At 41.2% G+C, this 19,826-nt stretch overlaps 1 protein-coding gene across 3 annotated transcripts in view; it reads right to left on the bottom strand.

Moving 5' to 3' along the window:
- The window catches only part of NRROS (negative regulator of reactive oxygen species), a 35,189-nt gene extending 15,646 nt beyond the window's left edge, over window positions 1–19,543 (bottom strand). Inside the window, exons 1-3 of one of the 3 annotated variants that reach the window (XM_081300932.1) lie at window positions 19,082–19,543; window positions 15,622–15,760; window positions 15,263–15,384 (exon numbers count right to left, since the gene is read on the bottom strand). In XM_081300932.1, the coding sequence (XP_081157058.1) occupies window positions 15,263–15,369 (107 nt within the window). In that variant the 5' untranslated portion in view covers window positions 15,370–15,384; window positions 15,622–15,760; window positions 19,082–19,543. Of the gene's footprint in view, window positions 1–15,262; window positions 15,394–15,621; window positions 15,761–19,081 lie in introns of those variants that run through there. The other 2 variants (XM_081300934.1, XM_081300933.1) reach the window with 2 other exon arrangements.
- Between the last annotated feature and the right edge of the window lie 283 nt (window positions 19,544–19,826).

Genomic DNA, 19,826 nt, shown 5'->3' with positions numbered 1-19,826 from the left:
AATGAGTCTGGTGCAAAGACAAGGAAGAGAATTAGGTCATTAGCAGTAGATTAGAGCTAAAAGGCACAGAGGGAGAAGGTAGAGATGACTTCTTCAGAGATCTTGCCATGGGGAAGCAGATGCTATGAGGTACATAACAAGGCACATAGACAGAAAAGAATAAAACAGTCAACAGAGGACAGAGAAGTTGGAATAGAAAGAATGATGGAGGATTGACCAAGCTAGCTGAGAGAGGGCGGACAGAGTGGGCTCAGGTTGCCTCCTGATGCCTCAGGGTTTTTTCCAAGGCCAAGGCCATTTACAAGTGTCATATTTTCTCTTGATAAACATCCCTCTACCCCTATCCTCAAGAGCTGGCTCAAATGTTGCATCTTGAAAACAAAAAGAACTGAGCTAAAATAGAATTTGGACCCACAAAGTCCCAAGTTTTCACATTCTGTGAATATTTCAACAAAATTGACACAGGTGCATTAAAATAGTTTTGAAATTAAAATCTATAGATTCTATAAATAGGTCACTGGGATGTTATAATTTTCTTGAGCATTCAGAAAAGTATTTTCTCTAATATCTTCTTTGGAGTATAAAAACACAGGTCACAACTGGTCAAAAAAAGAACATGAGTAGCAACACATTAGATTTTGTCAGGCAGCAGTTCAGTGCAGTATACATTGTCCCTGGGCCCTATTTTTAGGACAGTTACTTTTGTGTGTGTGTGTATGTGTATGGTACTGGGGACTGAATCCAGGGCCTGTGCATTGGAGGCAAGCACTCTATCAACTGAGCTATATCCCCAGCCCCCAGGACAGTTACTTTTGAACATTCATAATTTGAAATATAGTGCATTCCTTGAAATAAAATAATAACCAAGTTCTAGAAAATATTTTCATGAATACATTTCTTATATCACATATCACTTATGTATGCAATATTTTTTTCAGTTGAACATTTAGTAAAAGTAATTTTTGCACAAAGTTTATGCCAATTTCACAATGAATTTAAAAATATCTTCAAACACTCTCATCACTCACCTATTACTTTTCTCAAAAGAATACAACTTTAAAAAGATAATATTTTACTTCAAAGTTACATAATCGTATATTTATTGCTCAATTTGGGTTTTTGTAGGTGTTCCACATCTGAGATGATGGGATAAAATGGGTTAATAAACCTAAGTGCAAAGTACAAATCTGTTCATAATATTTCCAAAAAAGTAGGTGAAATATTTATGATGTTACCTGAACATTTAAATAAATTGCCTAAAATTTGCATCTGGTACCGCATTTTTCAAAGTGCATTCTGCAGATAAGATTGTACTCAGAGGGGACTGGGGTTGTGGCTCAATGGTAGATCGCTCACCTAGTATATGTGGGGCACTAGGTTCTATTCTCAGCACTACATTTAAAAAATAACAATAATATATGGGGCTGGAGATGTGGCTCAAGCGGTAGCGCACTCGCCTTGCATGCGTGCGGCCCGGGTTCGATCCTCAGCACCACATACAAACTAAGATGTTGTGTCTGCCGAGAACTAAAAAAATAAATATTAAAAATTCTCTCTCTCTCTCTCCCTCTCTCACTCTCTCTTAAAAAAAAAACAAAACAAAAAAAACAATAATATAATGTGTCCATCTACAACTAAAAAATAATGTATAAAAAAATAATCAACCAGAGATGTTAAAACTGGAGGGTGAAAAAATGTTGGGAAATAAAATATTAATGTAATTTTTTTTAGAGAAAGAGAGAGAGAGAAGAGAGAGAATGTTTTTTAATATTTGTTTTTCAGTTTTCGGCGGACACAACATCTTTATTTTATTTTATGTGGTGCTGAGAATCGAACCCAGTGTCCCGCACATGCCAGGCGAACACTTTACCGCTTGAGCCACATCCCCAGCCCCTTAATGTAATTTTAAAGCATGTCCCTACTGGTTACTTGTTAATTTTACAAAGGCAAAAATGGAAACTTACAGTGGGGAAACCAGGAGATACCTCAACCAAATGCTCAAATTATTATAGAGGCATCACTAAGCACTTTTGAATGTTTCCAAAATTCAATTTTGAAAATTTTACTGGGTCAACTTTGAATACAGACTGGATGAAATAATAGTGTTATGTCAACATTAGCTTTTCAGACTTTATCATTATTCTGTTGTTATACAAGAAACTGTCCTTCTTGGGAAATGTGCACTGAAATATCTATATCTGTAGAGAGAAAAAGTAAAAGTAACACACAAAATGTTAATAAATGTTAAATCTGGATGAAGAGTCTGAGTCCTTTTTAATTGCAACTTTTCTGCATTTGAAATTTCTTTAAAAATAAACGAAATGTGTTATATATATACTCAATGGAATATTACTCAGCTTTAAAGAAGAGTGAAATTATGGCATTTGCCAGTAAATGGTTGGAGTTGGAGAATATTATGCTAAGTGAAATAAGCCAATCCCACAAAACCAAAGTCCCAATGTTTTCTCTAATATTCAGATACTAATTCACAATAAGGTGGGGGGTGGGGCACTGGGGAAGAATAGCATTACCCTAGACTAAGTAGAAGGAAGTGACTGGAGGGGAGGGAGGGGATGTGAGGATAGGAAAGATAGTAGAATGAAATAGACATTATTACTGTATGTATGTATGTGACTATGAGACTAATATGACTCTGCAATATGTAAAACTCAGAAAACTGAAAAATTGTATCCCATCTATGTATGATATATCAAGCATAAATGCATTATACTGTCATGTATAACTAATTAAAACAAATTTTAAAAATCAAAAAATATACATATAAGTTCCCAAAAATTAACTCATGAAAATACAAAATGTTTTTAAAAAATGCATTCTAATACTAATTACATTTATGTAACACATGAAAAATGGCCTCTTTTGAAAACTGATACATCATAATGTTAAAAAAAAAAAATCTGTGTGCCAGAGTGTTGGCATAAGCCAGTATCCCAGATATTCAGGAGGATGAGACAGAAGGACTGTCTTGAGGCCAGACTGGGAAACTTAAGCAAGACCTTGTCTCTCTCTCTCTCTCTCTCTCTCTCTCTCTCTCTCTCTCTCACACACACACACACACACACACACACACACAAATCTGTCTATAAAACTAAACTTATTTGCAAGATTTTTGTTTGGATATATATTTACACCAGGGAAATATATTTTGTTAAGACCAAAAGGGTGGGAGGTGAGGAGGGAGGGGGGATGTGCTGGGGAGTGATATTGGCAACATTAGACGGTTACATTGTATGCATGTATGAAAATGTAATAACAAATCTCATCATTATGAACAACTATAATATACCAATTAAAAATGTGGAAAAAATGAGATACAATGCTTATACCATAAAATTTACTCTTTAAAAATGTACAGTTTAGTTTATTCACAATATTGAGCAATCATCAATACTATGCAATCCCAGAGTATTTGCATTGCCCCCAAAAGAAAGCTCATATTATTAGCAGTCACTCCCCATTTCCAACTTTCCCCCATCCCCTGGATACTACTAGTGTACTTTCTGAATACGGATTTGCCTATTCAAGACATTTTATGGGCTGGGGCTCTAGCTCAGTGGTAGAGCGCTTGCCTCACATATGTGAGGCACTGGGTCCAATCATCAGCACCACACATAAGAAAATAAATAAATACATAAAAAGATATTGTGACCATTTACAATTAAAAAACATTAAAAAAAAAGACATTTTAGCTGGGCTCATTGGCACACACCTGTAATCCCAGCAGCTTGGAAGGCTGAGACAGGAAGACTGTGGGTTCAGCAAGTGAGAAGCTAAGCAATTCAGTGAGACCCTATCTCTAAACAAAACACAAAATAGGGCTGAGGATGTGGCTCAGTGGTTGAGTGTCCCTGAGTTCAGTCCCCACAACAACAACAAAAAAGATATTTTATATAAATAGAATCAAACAATATGTGACCTTCTATTTCTGGCTTATCTCACTTAGCATAATGCATTCAAAGTTCATTTATGTTGTAGCAAATATCAGTACTTCATTTCTTTTAAATACCACTAAAATTCCATTGTATGTATGAATATACCACATTTTGTTTGTTTCATTCATCGGTTGATTGACATTTGGGTTGTTTCCACTTCGGGGCTATTATGTGTAATGCTACTATGAACATTCATGTTCAAGTTTGTGTGTGGGCATGCTTTCAATTCTCTTGGGTATATACCAAGGAGCAGAATTATTGAAATTGTTTTGTTTTAAGGAACTGGGGATGAACCTAGTGCCTTGCTTATGTACTCTACCACTGAACCATAACCCAGCCCTATTTAACATTTTGTTGTTGTTCTTTTTAGTTATACATGACAGTAGAGTATATTTTGATATATTTATATAAACATGGAGTACATCTTCTTCTAATTAGGATCCCAGTTTCGTGGTTGTACATGATGTGCAGATTCAGTGTGCGTATTCATATATGTACCTAGGAAAGTTAAGTCAGATTTCTTAATTCTGACCCCATCCCTTCTCTTCATTCCCCTTTGTCTAATCTACTGAACTTTCATTCCACTCCCCCCTTGTTGTGTGTTAGCATCCATATATCGGAGAGAACAACTGACCCCTATTTTGGGGGGAATTGGCTTATTTCACTTAGCATAACAGTCTTCTCCAGATTCATCCATTTACCAGCAAAAGCCATTATTTTTTACCCAGCCCTATTTAACTTTTTGAGACACTGCCAGACTGTTTTCCAAAGGGGCTGCTCTGTTTTACATTCAATCAACAGTATAAGAGGGTTCTTAATTTCTCTACATCCTTTCCAGCACCATTATTACCTGTCATTTTTAATTATTGTCATCTTAGTGAGTATGAAGTAGGATATATTGTGTTTTTATTTCCATTTCCCTAATGACTAAAGATATTGGGAATCTTTAAATGTATTTACTAACCATTTCTGTATCTTTGGAGATATGTCCATGTGTACTCTTAAAATCCAAAATTTTTAAAGTAGATTTTGGAATTACATGTAAAAGAAAATAAAAAGAGCCAGCTATATACTCTCATAAAATAATGCATTTTTATGTTTTACAAATAGCTAATATTCAAATGCTGGGTGCATTAAAAAAGAACTTGTAAATTGAGGGTTAAGGCAACAGAGCATTTAGAATTGTGACATATGAATTCAAATCATGTGATTCATTTCTCTTACTTTCTCTTAATAATTAATTTTTAAAAATATAGCAATACAATGGTTTTTGAGTTTTCTTCTCTTAAGAATCATCCTATGCCCTGTAAGTGGAAAAGCAAGTTGGCACACCTTTTCTGAAGGACAATTTGGCATAATTTATCAAAGACTTGAAAGCATGAATTCTTTGTGATTCAATAATTCCATTTCCAGGAACTTATTCTTAGAAATTAAAAGCATGTAAAAAATATTTCAAATGAATATAAAGCATGGATTCTTTGCGATTCAATAATTCCATTTCCAGGAACTTATTCTTAGGAATTAAAAGCATGTAAAAATATTTAAATGAATATTCATTACAACATTAGTAATAATAATTAAAAAGTTGATGTTGGGAGCAGTGCTGCACACCTGTAACGCTAGCTACTTGGGAGGCCAAGGCAGGAGGATCATGAGTTAGAGACTAGCCTGAGCAACTAAGCAAAACCCTATCTCAAGATATTAAAAAAAAAAAAAAAAAAACAAAAAAAAAACAGATGGTGGCTCACAGCTATAATCCCAACAGTGTAGGAAACTGAGACAGAATAATCATGATTTCAAAGCCAGCCTCAGCAATACAGTGGGGCCCTAAGCAACTAAGTGATCCTTGTCTCTAAATAAAATATAAAAAGGGTTGGGGATATAGCTCAGTAGTTGAGCACTCCTGGGTTCAATCCTTGGTACCAAAAAGAAATGTTAATAAAAGAGTGGAAATCAGCATAAGTCAGAAGTCCAACAATGGAAAGAATGGTTAAATACATTATGATTCAACTATATGTCAGGACTCGTGTGCTGCAATGAAAAAAAATCGGTAGATATATATATATAACCTGAAAAAAATATTAATAGAATAGTATTAGGAAAAAAGGAACGTGCAAACAAAATATAATTCCAAGATTTTTTAAACTTTACATATATCTGCATATTTTCAATAAAATTCTTGAAGGGACACATCAGAATCTTAACATGGGAGAATTGTACACTGTTTACTTTTTCTACATCTGTATATTTTTCCTTCTTTGTATTTTCTATTTTTCTAACAATCAACTTGAAGTTCTAAAGGAATAGAATAAATCTGTTATAACTTAAAAATTAAAATATGCATTACTATCAGAACCTAATAAATATCACTGACATAGAGAATTTCTTATAGATACTTAGAATTGAAATTATTGTAAGTGTGCTTCAAATGATTTTGTTTAGAGTTAGTGGGAAAAAGTAACATTGACTAATGATTAAGAAAAGTTTATTTTATTTATTTATTTATTTATTTGTGTGTGTGTGTGTGTGTGTGTGTGTGTGTGTGTGTGTTGCTGGGGATCGAACCCAGGGCCTTGTGCATTCGAGGCGAGCACTCTTCCAACTGAGCTACATCCCCAGCAAGAAAAGTTTTATTATGGACATCACTTTTCCTTTTCAGGGTGAAGAGGATTTAGATTTGGGGTTTCATGTTGGAAAATTAGTCCCTGGAAAGGCAGCTGTCAAGGGAGAAGGAAGAACCAGGCCAAGGGGAAAAATGGAACAAGTTCAAACCCTGACTCTGACTTTGGGCCTTAATTTCGTCCCAGTACAATGGGAATTACAGTGCCTGTGATGCAGGTTGCTGCAATATTAGGACAAGTTTTTTTTGTTTGGTTTTGTTTTTTGCTTTTTTAATGTTCAAAAAATAGTCTTTGTCATTATTACAGCATCCCTGCAGGATGTCAACCTGCCTGCACTCACACTCATCCACAGTAGGAAATCACTACCTTGGAAGCAGCTGATTGAACTACTGGGTCCCCCTCTCACTGGCCTCTGGGGCTTGGATTCCCCTTTCAGCCTGAACAAGTAAAGAGTTGTATTATTTGAATTTGTTGGAAGGCACCTTGAAGCATGGTCCTGAGAATTTGTCTGAGAAAGGACAGTTCTGTTGCATGTGACCCTCATTCAAATATCTTAAAATGACCATCCTTTTGAAAAGAACTGGAGCAGTTTCTGGGGACCCCCACCAATTCTCAAAGGATCATAGCAATAACTAGGGACTAGCCCACCATTTTGGATGTGATAACACTCAGGCCAGATCAATAGAAGGTGCGCAGGGAATGCCCTGCAATGGTTTCCAAGCATTGGTCAGGAGTCCCACCCTAAGCAGTGCACTCCTGTTCAACTAGGGCTCTGACCAGGCTTGTGAGAAAGGTTTTGTCTAGGAATGGCTCAGGCTCAGCTCTGCCTGGACAAAGGTTTAAGGCCACTGCAGCTGTTCTTCCCTGGAGCTCTTCCCATTGCAACTTCAGTGTGAGGAGCCCCACACTGAGCACTACCTGCTCAAACTTCATTCTCTCAGGGCCACAGATGAGTCAACTGGTTTCCCTATGTGGTCAGGGCCAGCCCATCACAACCAAAAGAGGCCAGTTCGCTCTGTCCTATTCCATAGCCACAGGCTGCATCTGGTCACAGGTCTTAGAAAATGCAAATCTGCCCCCACTGGGAGATAACACCTTGATTTTGTATGTCTTGTTGTGGCTGGGAGGAGGTCCCAGTGTCATCTTTGTATATGAGGGACCCACATAATCTGTACAGATAGGCCCAGCCCTTTAGGTATCACAGGTTTATAATCTCTGGTCACTTCTGAAAGAATGATGAGCAGAGAAAGGAGCCCCAGATGGGGGTAAGAGATCTGGACCAGTGTAGCTCTTTCACTCCAGTGATGACCATGGGTGACAATATTAATTGCCTCACTGACCTTCAAGGATTGTGTCAAGACTAAATGAGAGAAAGTGTGTAGTAAAATTTTGGCAATATAAAGGGATGCTTCAGGCTTCATTTCAAGTGCAGGAGGCTGGGGACTCTCACCAATTCTCCAAGGCTTGAAGGAAAACCCCTCATTCCATCCCCTAATGGCAGACATTTCCTACAGTGAGACTGGGTGTGTCAAAGGGAAAGCAGAGTCACCCTTGCAAACAGAGAGTTAGTGTTGAAATAAAAAAGACAAAATGCCCACACTATGTCCTGTCTATGTGAAGTGCCGTGTAGACCTTGGGACATGCAGTGGAGGTGAGACCACTCAGAGTCTGTGGAGTACTGCAGCAGGGATCATAGCAATAACTAAGGCCAATTGCTGGGCTTGGAATGAGAATGAAAATATAGACCCCTCCCAACTTGGTTTCCTTGCAGAAGAGCAACAGGGGTGTGACAATATTTTTGCAAGCTCTTTTGCAACTGGGGAGTAGCTGATACAGATTCCTGACATGGACCTGCACAATAGAACAGAATTCAAGGTGTGCAGAAGAGTTCTCAGATTCCTTCCAGGCTCTTAAATATAATAGCTCAAGTTTATTGAGTGCTCACCGTGGAATAAGTTCTATGCCAAGTGCTTTACATATAATAATCCTCACAAAATCCTGGCAGGATTATTTATCCTGTTGCATTCACAATAGAGTGCGGCTCCCAGGGGTGTGGTTGTACACCTGGAGAATGTTAGAGCTGTGATTCAAATTCAGGCCTCTGAGTTCTGTATCAGTTCAACCTCAATACCACAAGCCTCAGCCACTCTGGGATACTTGGTATCCTTGACAAAATCACACATTTCACATGCTGCTTCATCTGTGGGAAAGACCCTTTCACTGATCTTCTTTACCAAACTCCTGTTCAGACTTCAAGGCCCACTGCATGTATCAATCCTTACCATAGTCTGATATTTCAGCTGAATGATAATCCAATTATCCATATGACATGATAGTATATTATAGGTAGTTATAGTTTCTATAGTTTTTAAATTTTTTAATTATTAATTTGTTGAAAAGCATTGTGAGCAGATACTACATATTATTAGTAATTTTTTCCCAACATTTTGTTATGAAAAAGTTTTAACATATGGCCAAATTGAAAAAAAAAATTTAACAGTGATCACTGGTATATCCACCACCTAGATCCTACTCTGGACATTTTACTATAACTGCTTCATCATATATCTATCCATCTAACTATCCATCTAGTCATCCTTCAGTTTATCTTATTTATTGATGCATTTCAAAATAGGTAGCAGTCAACAGGACACTTCCCCCTTTAGTACTTCAGAAGATATATCAAATGTTTTAACTTTTTAAAAATGTTCCTGCTTTTTCAATCTTCTGGATCAACTTAACTGAAGAGCATCCTGAAATTGCAAAGTCAGAGGCTTACTTTGTTTTACTTTGGATGGAGACAGATGTCTCTGTGCTAAAAAAAAAAAAAAAAAAAAAATGGATTTAACCACTGCCTTAGTGTTCTCAGCCAAAATTAGAAGGAAAGCAGCTCCCAGTGACGTGCAAATGACTGATATCCTTTTCAATGCACCAATGCACTGCTCTTTTTCATGTATGTATGTATGTAGTTTTGCAGTTGTGGGGATTGAGCCCAGGGGTGCTCTACCACTGAGCCACATCCCCAGATCTTTGTATTTTTTTTAATTTTGAGACAGAGTTTTGCTCAGTGGCTGAGGCTGGCCTCAAACTAGCAACCCACCTGCCTCAGCCTCCACAGTTGCTGGGATTACAGGCAAGTAACACTGCACCCCAGCCAATTCACTGCCCTTGAATGAGTATTTATACATGTAATGATGAAAAATAATAATGTAGTTATTATGGTATTCTTTCAGGATAATATGTAGGACAATTTTGTCCTTTTCAAATTCCCTTTAGTTACACTGGCAACCTGTTCTAAGGCTGATTTTTCCCCCCTCTAGAAGTTATGTGAATTGACAGAGGAAAGGGAGCCATATGATTTTTTTTTTTAATCTTAGGGCTGGGGATGTAGCTCAGTTGGTAGAGTGCTTGCTTCACATGCACAAGGCCCTGGGTTCAATCCCCAGCACCATCACCACAATAACAACAAAAAATCTTTCCATAAAAAAATAATAATTTGGGGGAAATTCTTGGATAAAGCCAAGAGAATTGGGTTAAAACTTAATGCTATTAGTCAACCAGAATAATAATACTTGAAAGATACAAAGTCTTTACAGACCTTTGATCCTTTTAATATTTGCTATATGTAATAGGCATTCTTCCCACTTTTTATTGTGAGAAAATATACATAACAGTTACAACTTTAACTCTTTTGAGGTTCAGTTCAGAGGCATTTACACTCACATCGTGCAATAGTTACCACCATCCATCTCCAGAACATTCCATCATCCCAAACTGAAATTCTGTATGTAATGGAAACTCCCTATTGTACCTGTCCACAGTCCCAGAAACCACTATTCTTTCTCTATGAGTTTGCCTTTTCTAAGTTCTTACATAAGCGGAATCATGTAATAAATAATATGTGTCCTTTTGTGTTTGGCTTATTTCACTTAACATAATGTTTTCAAGGTTCATCCATGCTCAGCACATTCTAGAACTTCACCCCTTTGTAAACTAATGGTGGTATATATATTTTGTTTATCCAGCCATCAGTTGGTGGGACATCGGGTTGTTTCCACCTTTTGGCTGTTGTGAATAATGCTGCTCTATTTGAACATGGGTATACGCATGTCCTATTCAAGTCCCTGCTTATTATTTCCATTTTACAGACAAGAAATCCAAGACTCAAAAGGTCAAAGTTCAAGTCACACAGAGTATGCATAAATCTAGAAGTGAGTTCAGACCCAAGTAGGAGATGGATATTCACCTATCTGGGAGACATGTGTCCTACAAATATTCAGCTGGAGTTGTGCAGATACATATTTGCTAGTAAATAGCTACCCATGAGCCTTCACCCCAGATGCCTGGCCCCTCTTGGAACTCCCAGAGACCCTAACCATAATTCAGCAACCAAATAGGTAGCAGCTGATCCCCCAGGATCCTGCTTCTGATGAGAGCACCCATTCTGATCAGTGCCATGCTGTCTTGGATATTCGGAATAGCAGCCCTGCCTGTGTCACAGAGTACCATGATCTTCTGTAAGGGTGAGTTAGGACAGAGGTCTGTTAGAGGTGCTGCCAAAGGAGCTAGACATCTTAGAAAACACTGGGAATTTAGAAGGAAATAAGAGGCCAGAATTATTAGCTAAAATGGAGGCTTCAGTTTAAGCACTAGAAAAAGGGCCCAACAACCCAGATGAAGAGAAAGGCCACTGAGGGAATGCCATGAGGAGGTCCTAGAGTGCCAGGCAGGGCAATGAGAGGGACACCATTAACTTGACTGAAGCTGAAGGAAGTGGCTCAGGGCCAGGAAAATAAGGACCAGCCGACCCCTGAGCCTAAAGATTGAGGGACAGCTCAGCCTTGTCATCTGAGGGAGATGCTGGGAAGGCAGCGGAGACCTAGACTGCTGCAGGTACTTAGGTGCTGCCTGAGAGGAGTCAAGGCGAGAAGACAACACCCCAAGCGCTATCTCCCAAAGAGAACCGATTCTTATCTTTTTTGGAAATGGCAGCAAAGTTGCTCGGGGCACAAGCACACAGCACAGCACCTGCCTGTGGTGACTTTTGGGGTTGGGGTTGGAAGAGGGGAGTCCCCGTGACCTCACAGGGCTTTGTGGCCACATTCAGCCCATCGCTGGTACCAGCCTTGCGCCTCATGCCCATCTCGCTGGTAAGAATCATGGCAGAGTTCTACTTCCTTCTTTATTCCCTACATTGAGTCTGAAGTCATTCACGCATTAAAGTGAGAAAAGACACGTGGTTTTGGTCTCAGCACCTGACTCAATTGCTCTGGAAATCAGTTGGTTTTGCCTTCTAACATACATTTCTCCTCCTTATGATAACAATTCCTCAATTCCTCTTTGGGGGGAACCACCACCTTCTTTTCTTCTTTTTAGAATTTAATTATGGTAAAATATGCATAATGTAAGATTATCATCTTAACCATTTTTAAAACAATTTTTTTTAGTTGTAAGTGGACACAACACTTTTATTTTCTTTATTTATATGTGGTGCTGAGGATCCAATCCAGTGCCTCACCCAGACTAGATGAGCACACTACCATTGAGCCACAACCCCATGGTTAAGCCCCATCTTAACCATTTTTAAGTGTACAATTCAGTATTGTTGAGTACATCTTATTGTTGAGCAACAAATCCCCTTCTCTCTCTTTCTTTCTTTTTTTTTTTTTTTTTTTTTTTTGGTACCAGGGAATGAACCCAGGGGCACTTAACCACTGAGCCACATCCCCAGCCCTTTTTATTTTTTAATTTGAGACAGGGTCTCACTAAGTTACCTAGGGCCTCACTGAGTTGCTTTGGACTTGTGATCCTCCTGCCTCAGCCTCCCTAGTCACTGGGATTACAGGGGTGTGCCACCTTGCCTGGCTCCCTTCCTTCTTAAGAAGTAATTTATTTGGTCTGATCCCAACTTCTGGCTCCGGGATGGTGCCTTTGAATGAGGCTAGACTTATTACAGTATCCTATATCTCTAGCTGCACTGATTGGCACATCACAGAAGCTGAGTCCATGAGAATCAATACAAGGATAGCTGCTAGAACTAATGGGAGCAGGCCTTGTCTTCTTGCTCCAGATGCCAAACTGGTGAGGATTAACTTGGAGCCACAGGTGGCCATCTTTGCCACCAATGACAAGATGTGCCTGATAATAAAGCCTGCACAGGGGAAAGCAAAGCTGAAGGACGAACGCAGATGGATTTCTGGCAAATGTTTTTGAGCACCTGGATCCAGCTATGCCTGAAACAATTGCCTAAAAACTTTACAGTTGCATGAAACATAAATCCTCTTTTTTTTAAATCCAATTTGAGTCGGGTTTTGGTCATTTATAACTAGAAGAATCTTATCTAAAGCTAAGGATGTAGCTCCTGATACAGCTCAGTGGTAGAGGGTTTGCCAAGCACATGTGAGGCCCTGGGTATAAGCCCTAACACTAAAAATAAATAAAACAAATACAATAAAATAATCCAGGGTTAGGGTTATAGCTCTGTAGTAGAGCACTTGCCTAGCATGTGTGAAGCCCTGGGTTTGAACTGCAGTAAGAAAAAAAAAATTTAAATCTTATCTAATAGACCCCTGAACTTAAGTCTAGAATTTTATGAGACTCTAAGATCCAAGCACTAATGTTCTTCTCCCTTCTCCTTATCTCTCTGAGCTATCAAAAATCATCAACTGCCAGGTACAGTGCCTCATGCCTGTAATCCCAGCAGCTCAGGAAGCTGAGGCATAAGGATCGAGATTCAACGCCAGCCTTTGCAACTTAGAAGGCCCTAAGCAACTTACTGATACCCTGTCTCTAAATAAAATATAAAGAGGGCTGGAGATGTGGCTCAATAGTTAAGCACCCCTAAGTTAAAACAAAACAAAACAAAACAAAATCATCTAACCTATCCCAGAATGCCCCCCCCATAATTAACACATGACATTTGTTCAATGATGAAGCTGAGAAGAATGCTGGGTGGGTGTGGGGAATTAGTATAATATAGAAATTATATCAAAGGAAAAAAATTATAAATAAGTATCTAGATGACATATCAGCGACCACACGTGAGCACAGACCCCTGGAACTACAGTGTAAACAAACAGCTCCTGAGAAAGACAGCGCTTGTCAGTCGTGAGGGGTCACCCTCTCCTAACTTACATGGCTATAGTGTGGCTCTGAGCATGGTGTAAGGAGCACTAATCTTCCATGCAAGAGTCTAGTTTCAGCTCTGTGGGGGTGGACAAGCCCAAATGGGGTTGTAATGAGTACTAGCACAGCTCTTCTGCAGGAGTCTAGAAGACCAGAGAAAGAGGCCAGCGCCTTCCTCACACAGACCTCAGAACAGACACTGGGCGCCTGCTTGCTGTTTGGAATGTTCTGGCTCCCTCATGAAGGCTTAAAGTCTAGGGGGATGGAGTTTATCTAGGTGTTCATGAGGATCCCATGAGGGCACCCATTAGATGAAAGCACCTCTGTGAAGGTTTTGTTTTTAACCTCAAAGCAGGCGAGGGCCCATGATTCTACAATCTCCCCTAGGAGCTCTGGGCATATATGTACAAACCTGTGGGGGGTCTGAGAAAAATAAGTCTCCAGGCTATAGAGCGCAGCAACCTGCCAACAGAGGGAACAGTCTTGTTCCCCAAGTCAGGAGGTAAAATGGGCAGGGGAAATCATGGAGGGCCAGCTCCATAGACTCTGGATGTTTCTACTACCCAAACTTTTAATAGACCGTGCCCATCATAGAAGAAATCTCTGGTGAGGTCCCCTCACTCTCCCTGGAAACATTCTTGCTGGTAGTTAGAGGAACCCTGCCCTAGCCTTCTCAGTCCCGGCCATGATTAAATGATCTCCCACGTGCTTGCCTTCTCTCCGTCCTGAGGTGGAGCTCACCACCCATTCTGAGCGCAGTACTTCTTCCTGACAGACACATACATATATATCCCTAGAATCCAGCCCACATGGACAGGCCAGGAGGGCTACAGAAGAGCACTGGACAAAAAAAAATCAGAAGAGCCTGAGTTCTAGTCTTCCTCTGACGCTAGTAAAAGAGTCCAAGAAACAGAATCCCAGAGAACCTCCCCAGGACAAAGCCTCTGTGGGTGGCGGGAAGGAGCTTTGTGAGTCTTCTCAGCTGCATCCCCAGGATGGTGAACACACATCCTGGCACTTGGAAATATGTGTTCCATTTCCCGATGGAAATATGTGTTCCTGTAAATGAGTCACCACGTATTTATCAATGAAATAGTGATTCTCAAGCTATGTTGTGGGGCAGGAAAGGAGATCCAAGCACCCCGAGGATTCTGAGTGTTCACAGAATAGTCTCATTATATCCTATCATCCAGCCCAGGGAGGGAGCATTCCCATTCCCATTTTGTAGATGATAAAACTGAGGTTCATAAACTCTCACTGACCTGCTCACATTCTCCCCCGCAGAACCAAGAATCAAAACCACATCTGAGTCTGAAGCCCTGGTTGTTTCCACTACCTCACATCACTCCAAGCGCTCCTGCGGGATGCATGTCCACCTACACCCAGAGCTGTAGCCCCCAAACCCTGCGCAGAGGCTGGGAGCAGCCCGCCACAGCTTCCGGATCAGCCACCAACAGTGGACCACGGATGCTGACCTCCCACCGACCAAGTTGACCTGAACTCGCCCACCTAGAAGGGCGGTGGCTGCGGGGCGGGGAGGTCCCCAGTGCAGGAAATACTCACGGCTCCCGGAGGCCCAGGTGGCTCCGCGGGGCGCATCGTCTCCCAGGCTCGGCCTCCTCCTCGAGAGCAGCCAAACGCGGCGCTGGGCTGCCTTCTCTCTGGGGCATCAGATTATTTTAGCACTTGCGGAAGGAACGGACGGAAACTGAAGTCACATGGAGAGCGAGCAGCTCAGCGACTCAGCACCCAGGCTCACACAGACCATCTCAGAGGGAACTGCGGCGCACGGGGGGGCGCGGGGGATGGGAGAGGGCGGCGAGCTGCGCCCCTTGCAAAAGTGATGGGGTGTAGTCACCAACGAGGTGGATTTTTAGGGATCTGCCGCAATACTTAGCAGGCTTCTCTTAAGACTTCCTCACCTTAGTGTTTTTCCTGAGGTGGTAGCTGGGGGTCCTTGCCTGTGTGAGGTCTGCTGTCCCAGGAACTCTTCTCCAAGGTCCTTCTATCCAAGGACCAAGTTAGGATAGACTTTGGGAAGTGGTGGCACATGTTTCCCATCTGAAAAGGGGGAGAAACCATCATCTGGAAGAGTTATCCACTCTCTAGTCTTTCTTTTAATACACATAGCTAGTTCCTATTAATAATCTTTTATGGTTCCAGCTCTGAAAAAGAAAAAGAAATGGAACTTGCAGTGTGTTAGATTGTCAGTATCATGAGCTTCTTGATAATAGTCCGCATGGATGGGTTTCTTATAGCTGAACGATACACAGTTTCCCAATAGCTCTTGCCAAAAATTCAAAAGAATAATGCAAATTAATAATATAGCCATCATGCTGGGTACAGTGGTGCTGCCTGTAATCCCAGGAACTCAGGAGTCTGAGGCAGGATGATTAGAAGTTTGAGGCCAGCCTCAGCAACTTAGAGGGACCCTTAGCAATTTAGCAAGATCCTCCCTGTCTCAAATAAAAACTAAAAAGCCGTGGGGATGTAGCTCAGAGGTAAAGCACTCCTGGGCTCAATCCCCAGTACCTAAATATATAAATACATAATCATCATCAAAGGGGTGCCAGACACTGTTAGGAACTTGATGTGCATTTTCTCTGAGCTCCTGTTTCTGAGGAGCTTCACTTCTAGTGCAGAAGGCAAAGCACCTGCTACACGGTGAAGGAGTGATGCAGCCCGTCACACTGCCAGGGTGGAGAACGGGTCTCCAATCCTGCTCTCCAGTTTTGCAGTAGACCTTGAACATCCTCCAGGGTTGAGTCACCTCTCTTGCAGTGTGGCAATTTGGGATTCTGTACAGCATAATTATTCTTGCCGTGTCCATCCTAAAAGTACAGGAGCAAGTTCTTTCTGCTTTAAACATCCAGCAAATTTTCTGTTCTTTAAAATATTCACTTGTAAGGGTGATAATGATGACACCAATGAAAACAACTAAGTAAAAATCAAATTGTCACAAGCCAAGTTTTCTGATTCTTGCTTTATATACACTCTTTACTCCCCTGTCCTTCGTGTCTACCAATATGTTGATAACTCCCAAATATTAATCTCTAGCTCCAAAATTCTCTTCTAACAGATAAGATTTAGACTTGTATTTTTAACTAATTACTGATTAATCAACTTCTCAATGTCCCAGACTGTTATTATCACTGTAACATAATATATCCCAAACACAAGTCTCTTTCCCCCCCCCCCACATCCCTAGCCCCCACCCCTTTTTAAACTTCAAAACAGGGCCTTGCTTAGGGCTTTGCTAAATCGCTAAGGCTGGCTTCGAATTTGTGATCCTCCTGCCTGAGACTCCCAAGCCCTTGGGATTACAGGCATGTGCCACCATGCCCAGTTCAAATCAGAACTCTTATCCTTTGCCCCAACTGGTTTTTCTTCCTGTGGGCAGTCATCATTGATGGCATGCTTCAATTTAGGCAGCCCAGCCCTCTCAGACTCCACCCCTCACTTTAAATTGGCCACCGATTTTTGCTGAAAGTTACAAATTTTTTTAAATATGTTTTTTTTAGTTGCAGATGGACACAATACCTTTATTTTTTTTTTTAATTTATTTTTATGCGGTGCTGAGGATGGAACCCAGTGCCTCACACATGCGAGGTAAGCACTCTACCACTGAGCCACAACCCCAGCCCCTAGAAATGTTTTTTGAATCCAATCTACTCTTCATCCTTGGGCCACTGCTCTGGTGTAGACTAACCAACTCATATCTGGATTATTTTGACAACTGGCTCCTTGCTCCTAATGTTGTCTCTCCAATGCAGAATGTGTGGAAACATTAAATTGGTATTGGTTTATCTTATTCCCTGCTTAAACCCCTTTTATGATTGCCATTGCATCACTTTAACTGGATCAGAGCTTAAAACCAGGGTCAGCAGGTTCAAATTCCTCACTGATGGCCTTCTCTTCCACTTTCATATGTTTTACACATTGGCCTTTTCTATAGGATTTCTTTCAAGAAAGGCAACTGCTACACCTCAAGATTTTTTTTTCTTTTTTCTTTTGGTTCCAGGGATTAAACCCAGGGACACTTAACAACTGAGCTACATCCCCATTCCTTTTTATTTTTTGAGACAAAGTCTCACTAAATTGCTGAGGCTGGTTTTGAACTTGTGATCCTCCTGCCTCAGCCTCCCAAACCATTGGGATTATAAGCCTGCACCACTATGCCTGGCTCCCCAACAAATTTTTAAAATCCAATGATTTTTTTTTTTTTTTTTTTTGTACCAGGGATTGAACTCAGGGGCACTCAACCACTGAGCAACACCGCAGCCCTATTTTGTATTTTGTTTAGAGACAGGGTCTCAGTTGCTAAGCAACTCACCATTGCTAAGGCTGGCTTTGAGCTATTGATCCTCCTATCTCAGCCTCCCAAGCTACTGGAATTATAGGTGTGTGCCACCACACCCGGCCACCAGTGATCTTAGTGGTTGTATAGAGACAAACCAGTTTGTTGGAAATCAGCACCAACAGCTCTTCTCTAGCAGCAAGCTGGCTCAGCACGGGAACCCTAACACTTTAACTGAAACCAGGGAAGATCTGCAGCTGAAAACAGAACATTCCTCATGCCTGCAGGGTTGTGAGCTGTCAACTCAGCTAGGATTCTCCAGCTTGGCTGGATGCTCTAGGCTCCCTCCCAACTGTGCTGCTCTAGACTGAGGGGATCAAAGTACTTCCTCTCCAACATGACCCAGAGTGCACCCTGCCCTCCCAGCCTGGCATGTCACTTCATGAGACCATGAGAGTCTCGTGGACTATATGCTTCTTTATTTGAGCCTGTGGCATGTGCTGTCCTTTTTGTACCCACTCCCTGCTCAATAGAAATTAAGCAAGTTGTGTGCCTAGGATATGGAGGAGATCTGAGGTGAAAATAAGGAACCCGCAGATCCCAGAGGGAGGAAAAGAGTTCCATCAGGTACCAAGTTAGCCTCAGTCTCTTCCACACTTCATCTCAGGTCTACAAGTGCATTTCAGCCAGTCTGGTCTTTTTGTTATTTCCCCAGGCAGAGGACCATGCTCCCCACTCTGTGCTCCTTCCATCAGAGGGTTTCCTTGCTTGGGATAGCTTCTCCTCTGCCTACCACATCCCAAAGAATGGCTGGGCTCTCCCTCTTCTGTGAAGACTTCCCCACCCCATTTGTACTTCTTCCTCTGAACACAGGGTCCCAGTGCCTGCAACACCCACAGCCTCCTAATAGCTCTTGTGTTGTGATTTATATTTTTGGTTTTCGGTCTTGTTTTCCCAACTACATTATCAACTTTTGAGATTGGTGACCATGTGCTATACCAAAAAGCATAATGTCCAATGCACATAAAAAGGCTCAGTCAATATTTACTCCAAGAAGAAAGGAAGAAAGAAGACAATAAACCTACCTGTAAGTATTGCCTTCAAAGATTCCTTTCTTCCTTTTTCTCTTCCTGTCCCTCCCTCCCTTTTTTTTCAGCTAAGCCTCATAATAGTTGGTCATTTGTGAAATTTTTCATTTTCCCAAAGAGATCAATAGGAGCTTTGGTTTCTGCCCTCTGCTTCCACTGCTTCACCAGATGATCAGACACAATTGGGGCAGAGATGAGGGACTACAATGTAGACTGTCAAGGGAGACTCCTCTGAGTAGGGGGCACATCTGCAAGGGATCCAGTGGGAGAAATAAAGGTCAGTTTCCTTCCTCCAGCCAGCTCCATGGGAGATAAGAACAGTCCACTGTACCTGGAAACGGAGTGGTAAGGAAATAGACCTGGCCACCCACCCAGGCCCATGATCTTGGTCCTCCCGCTCTTGCTTCTAATGTTTTCCTCTCTGTTTTGGGCTGCCACAGACAGGGCAGCCCTTTCGTCCCAGTGCTTCATCTTGGTGACCGGGCCTGGCCAAGCACAGAGCTGATGCCTCCCCTTCCTCTCCCAGCCTCAGCACATGACAGGGAGGGGATTTCCTTTGGGGCCTTAATTGGGAATTGTTTTCTTGCCTTACATCAGCTGGTTACTGGGGAAGAGTTTTCAAAAGTTTCATTTCCTTCATTTGTAATGGAGTTTTTAAGAACCAAAAATGAAAACCGGAAAGAAGAGAGGCCACCACCCACGCTGGTACCACTCAATGCCTCATGATGCCAGTCCTGGAAGG

The sequence above is a fragment of the Spermophilus citellus genome (genome assembly GCF_964194105.1).
Source record: "Spermophilus citellus genome assembly, chromosome: 7".
NCBI classification, from domain to species: Eukaryota; Metazoa; Chordata; class Mammalia; order Rodentia; family Sciuridae; genus Spermophilus; species Spermophilus citellus.
Note: the sequence above shows the minus strand (reverse complement) of the source record. Positions and strands in the feature narration are given on the sequence as shown.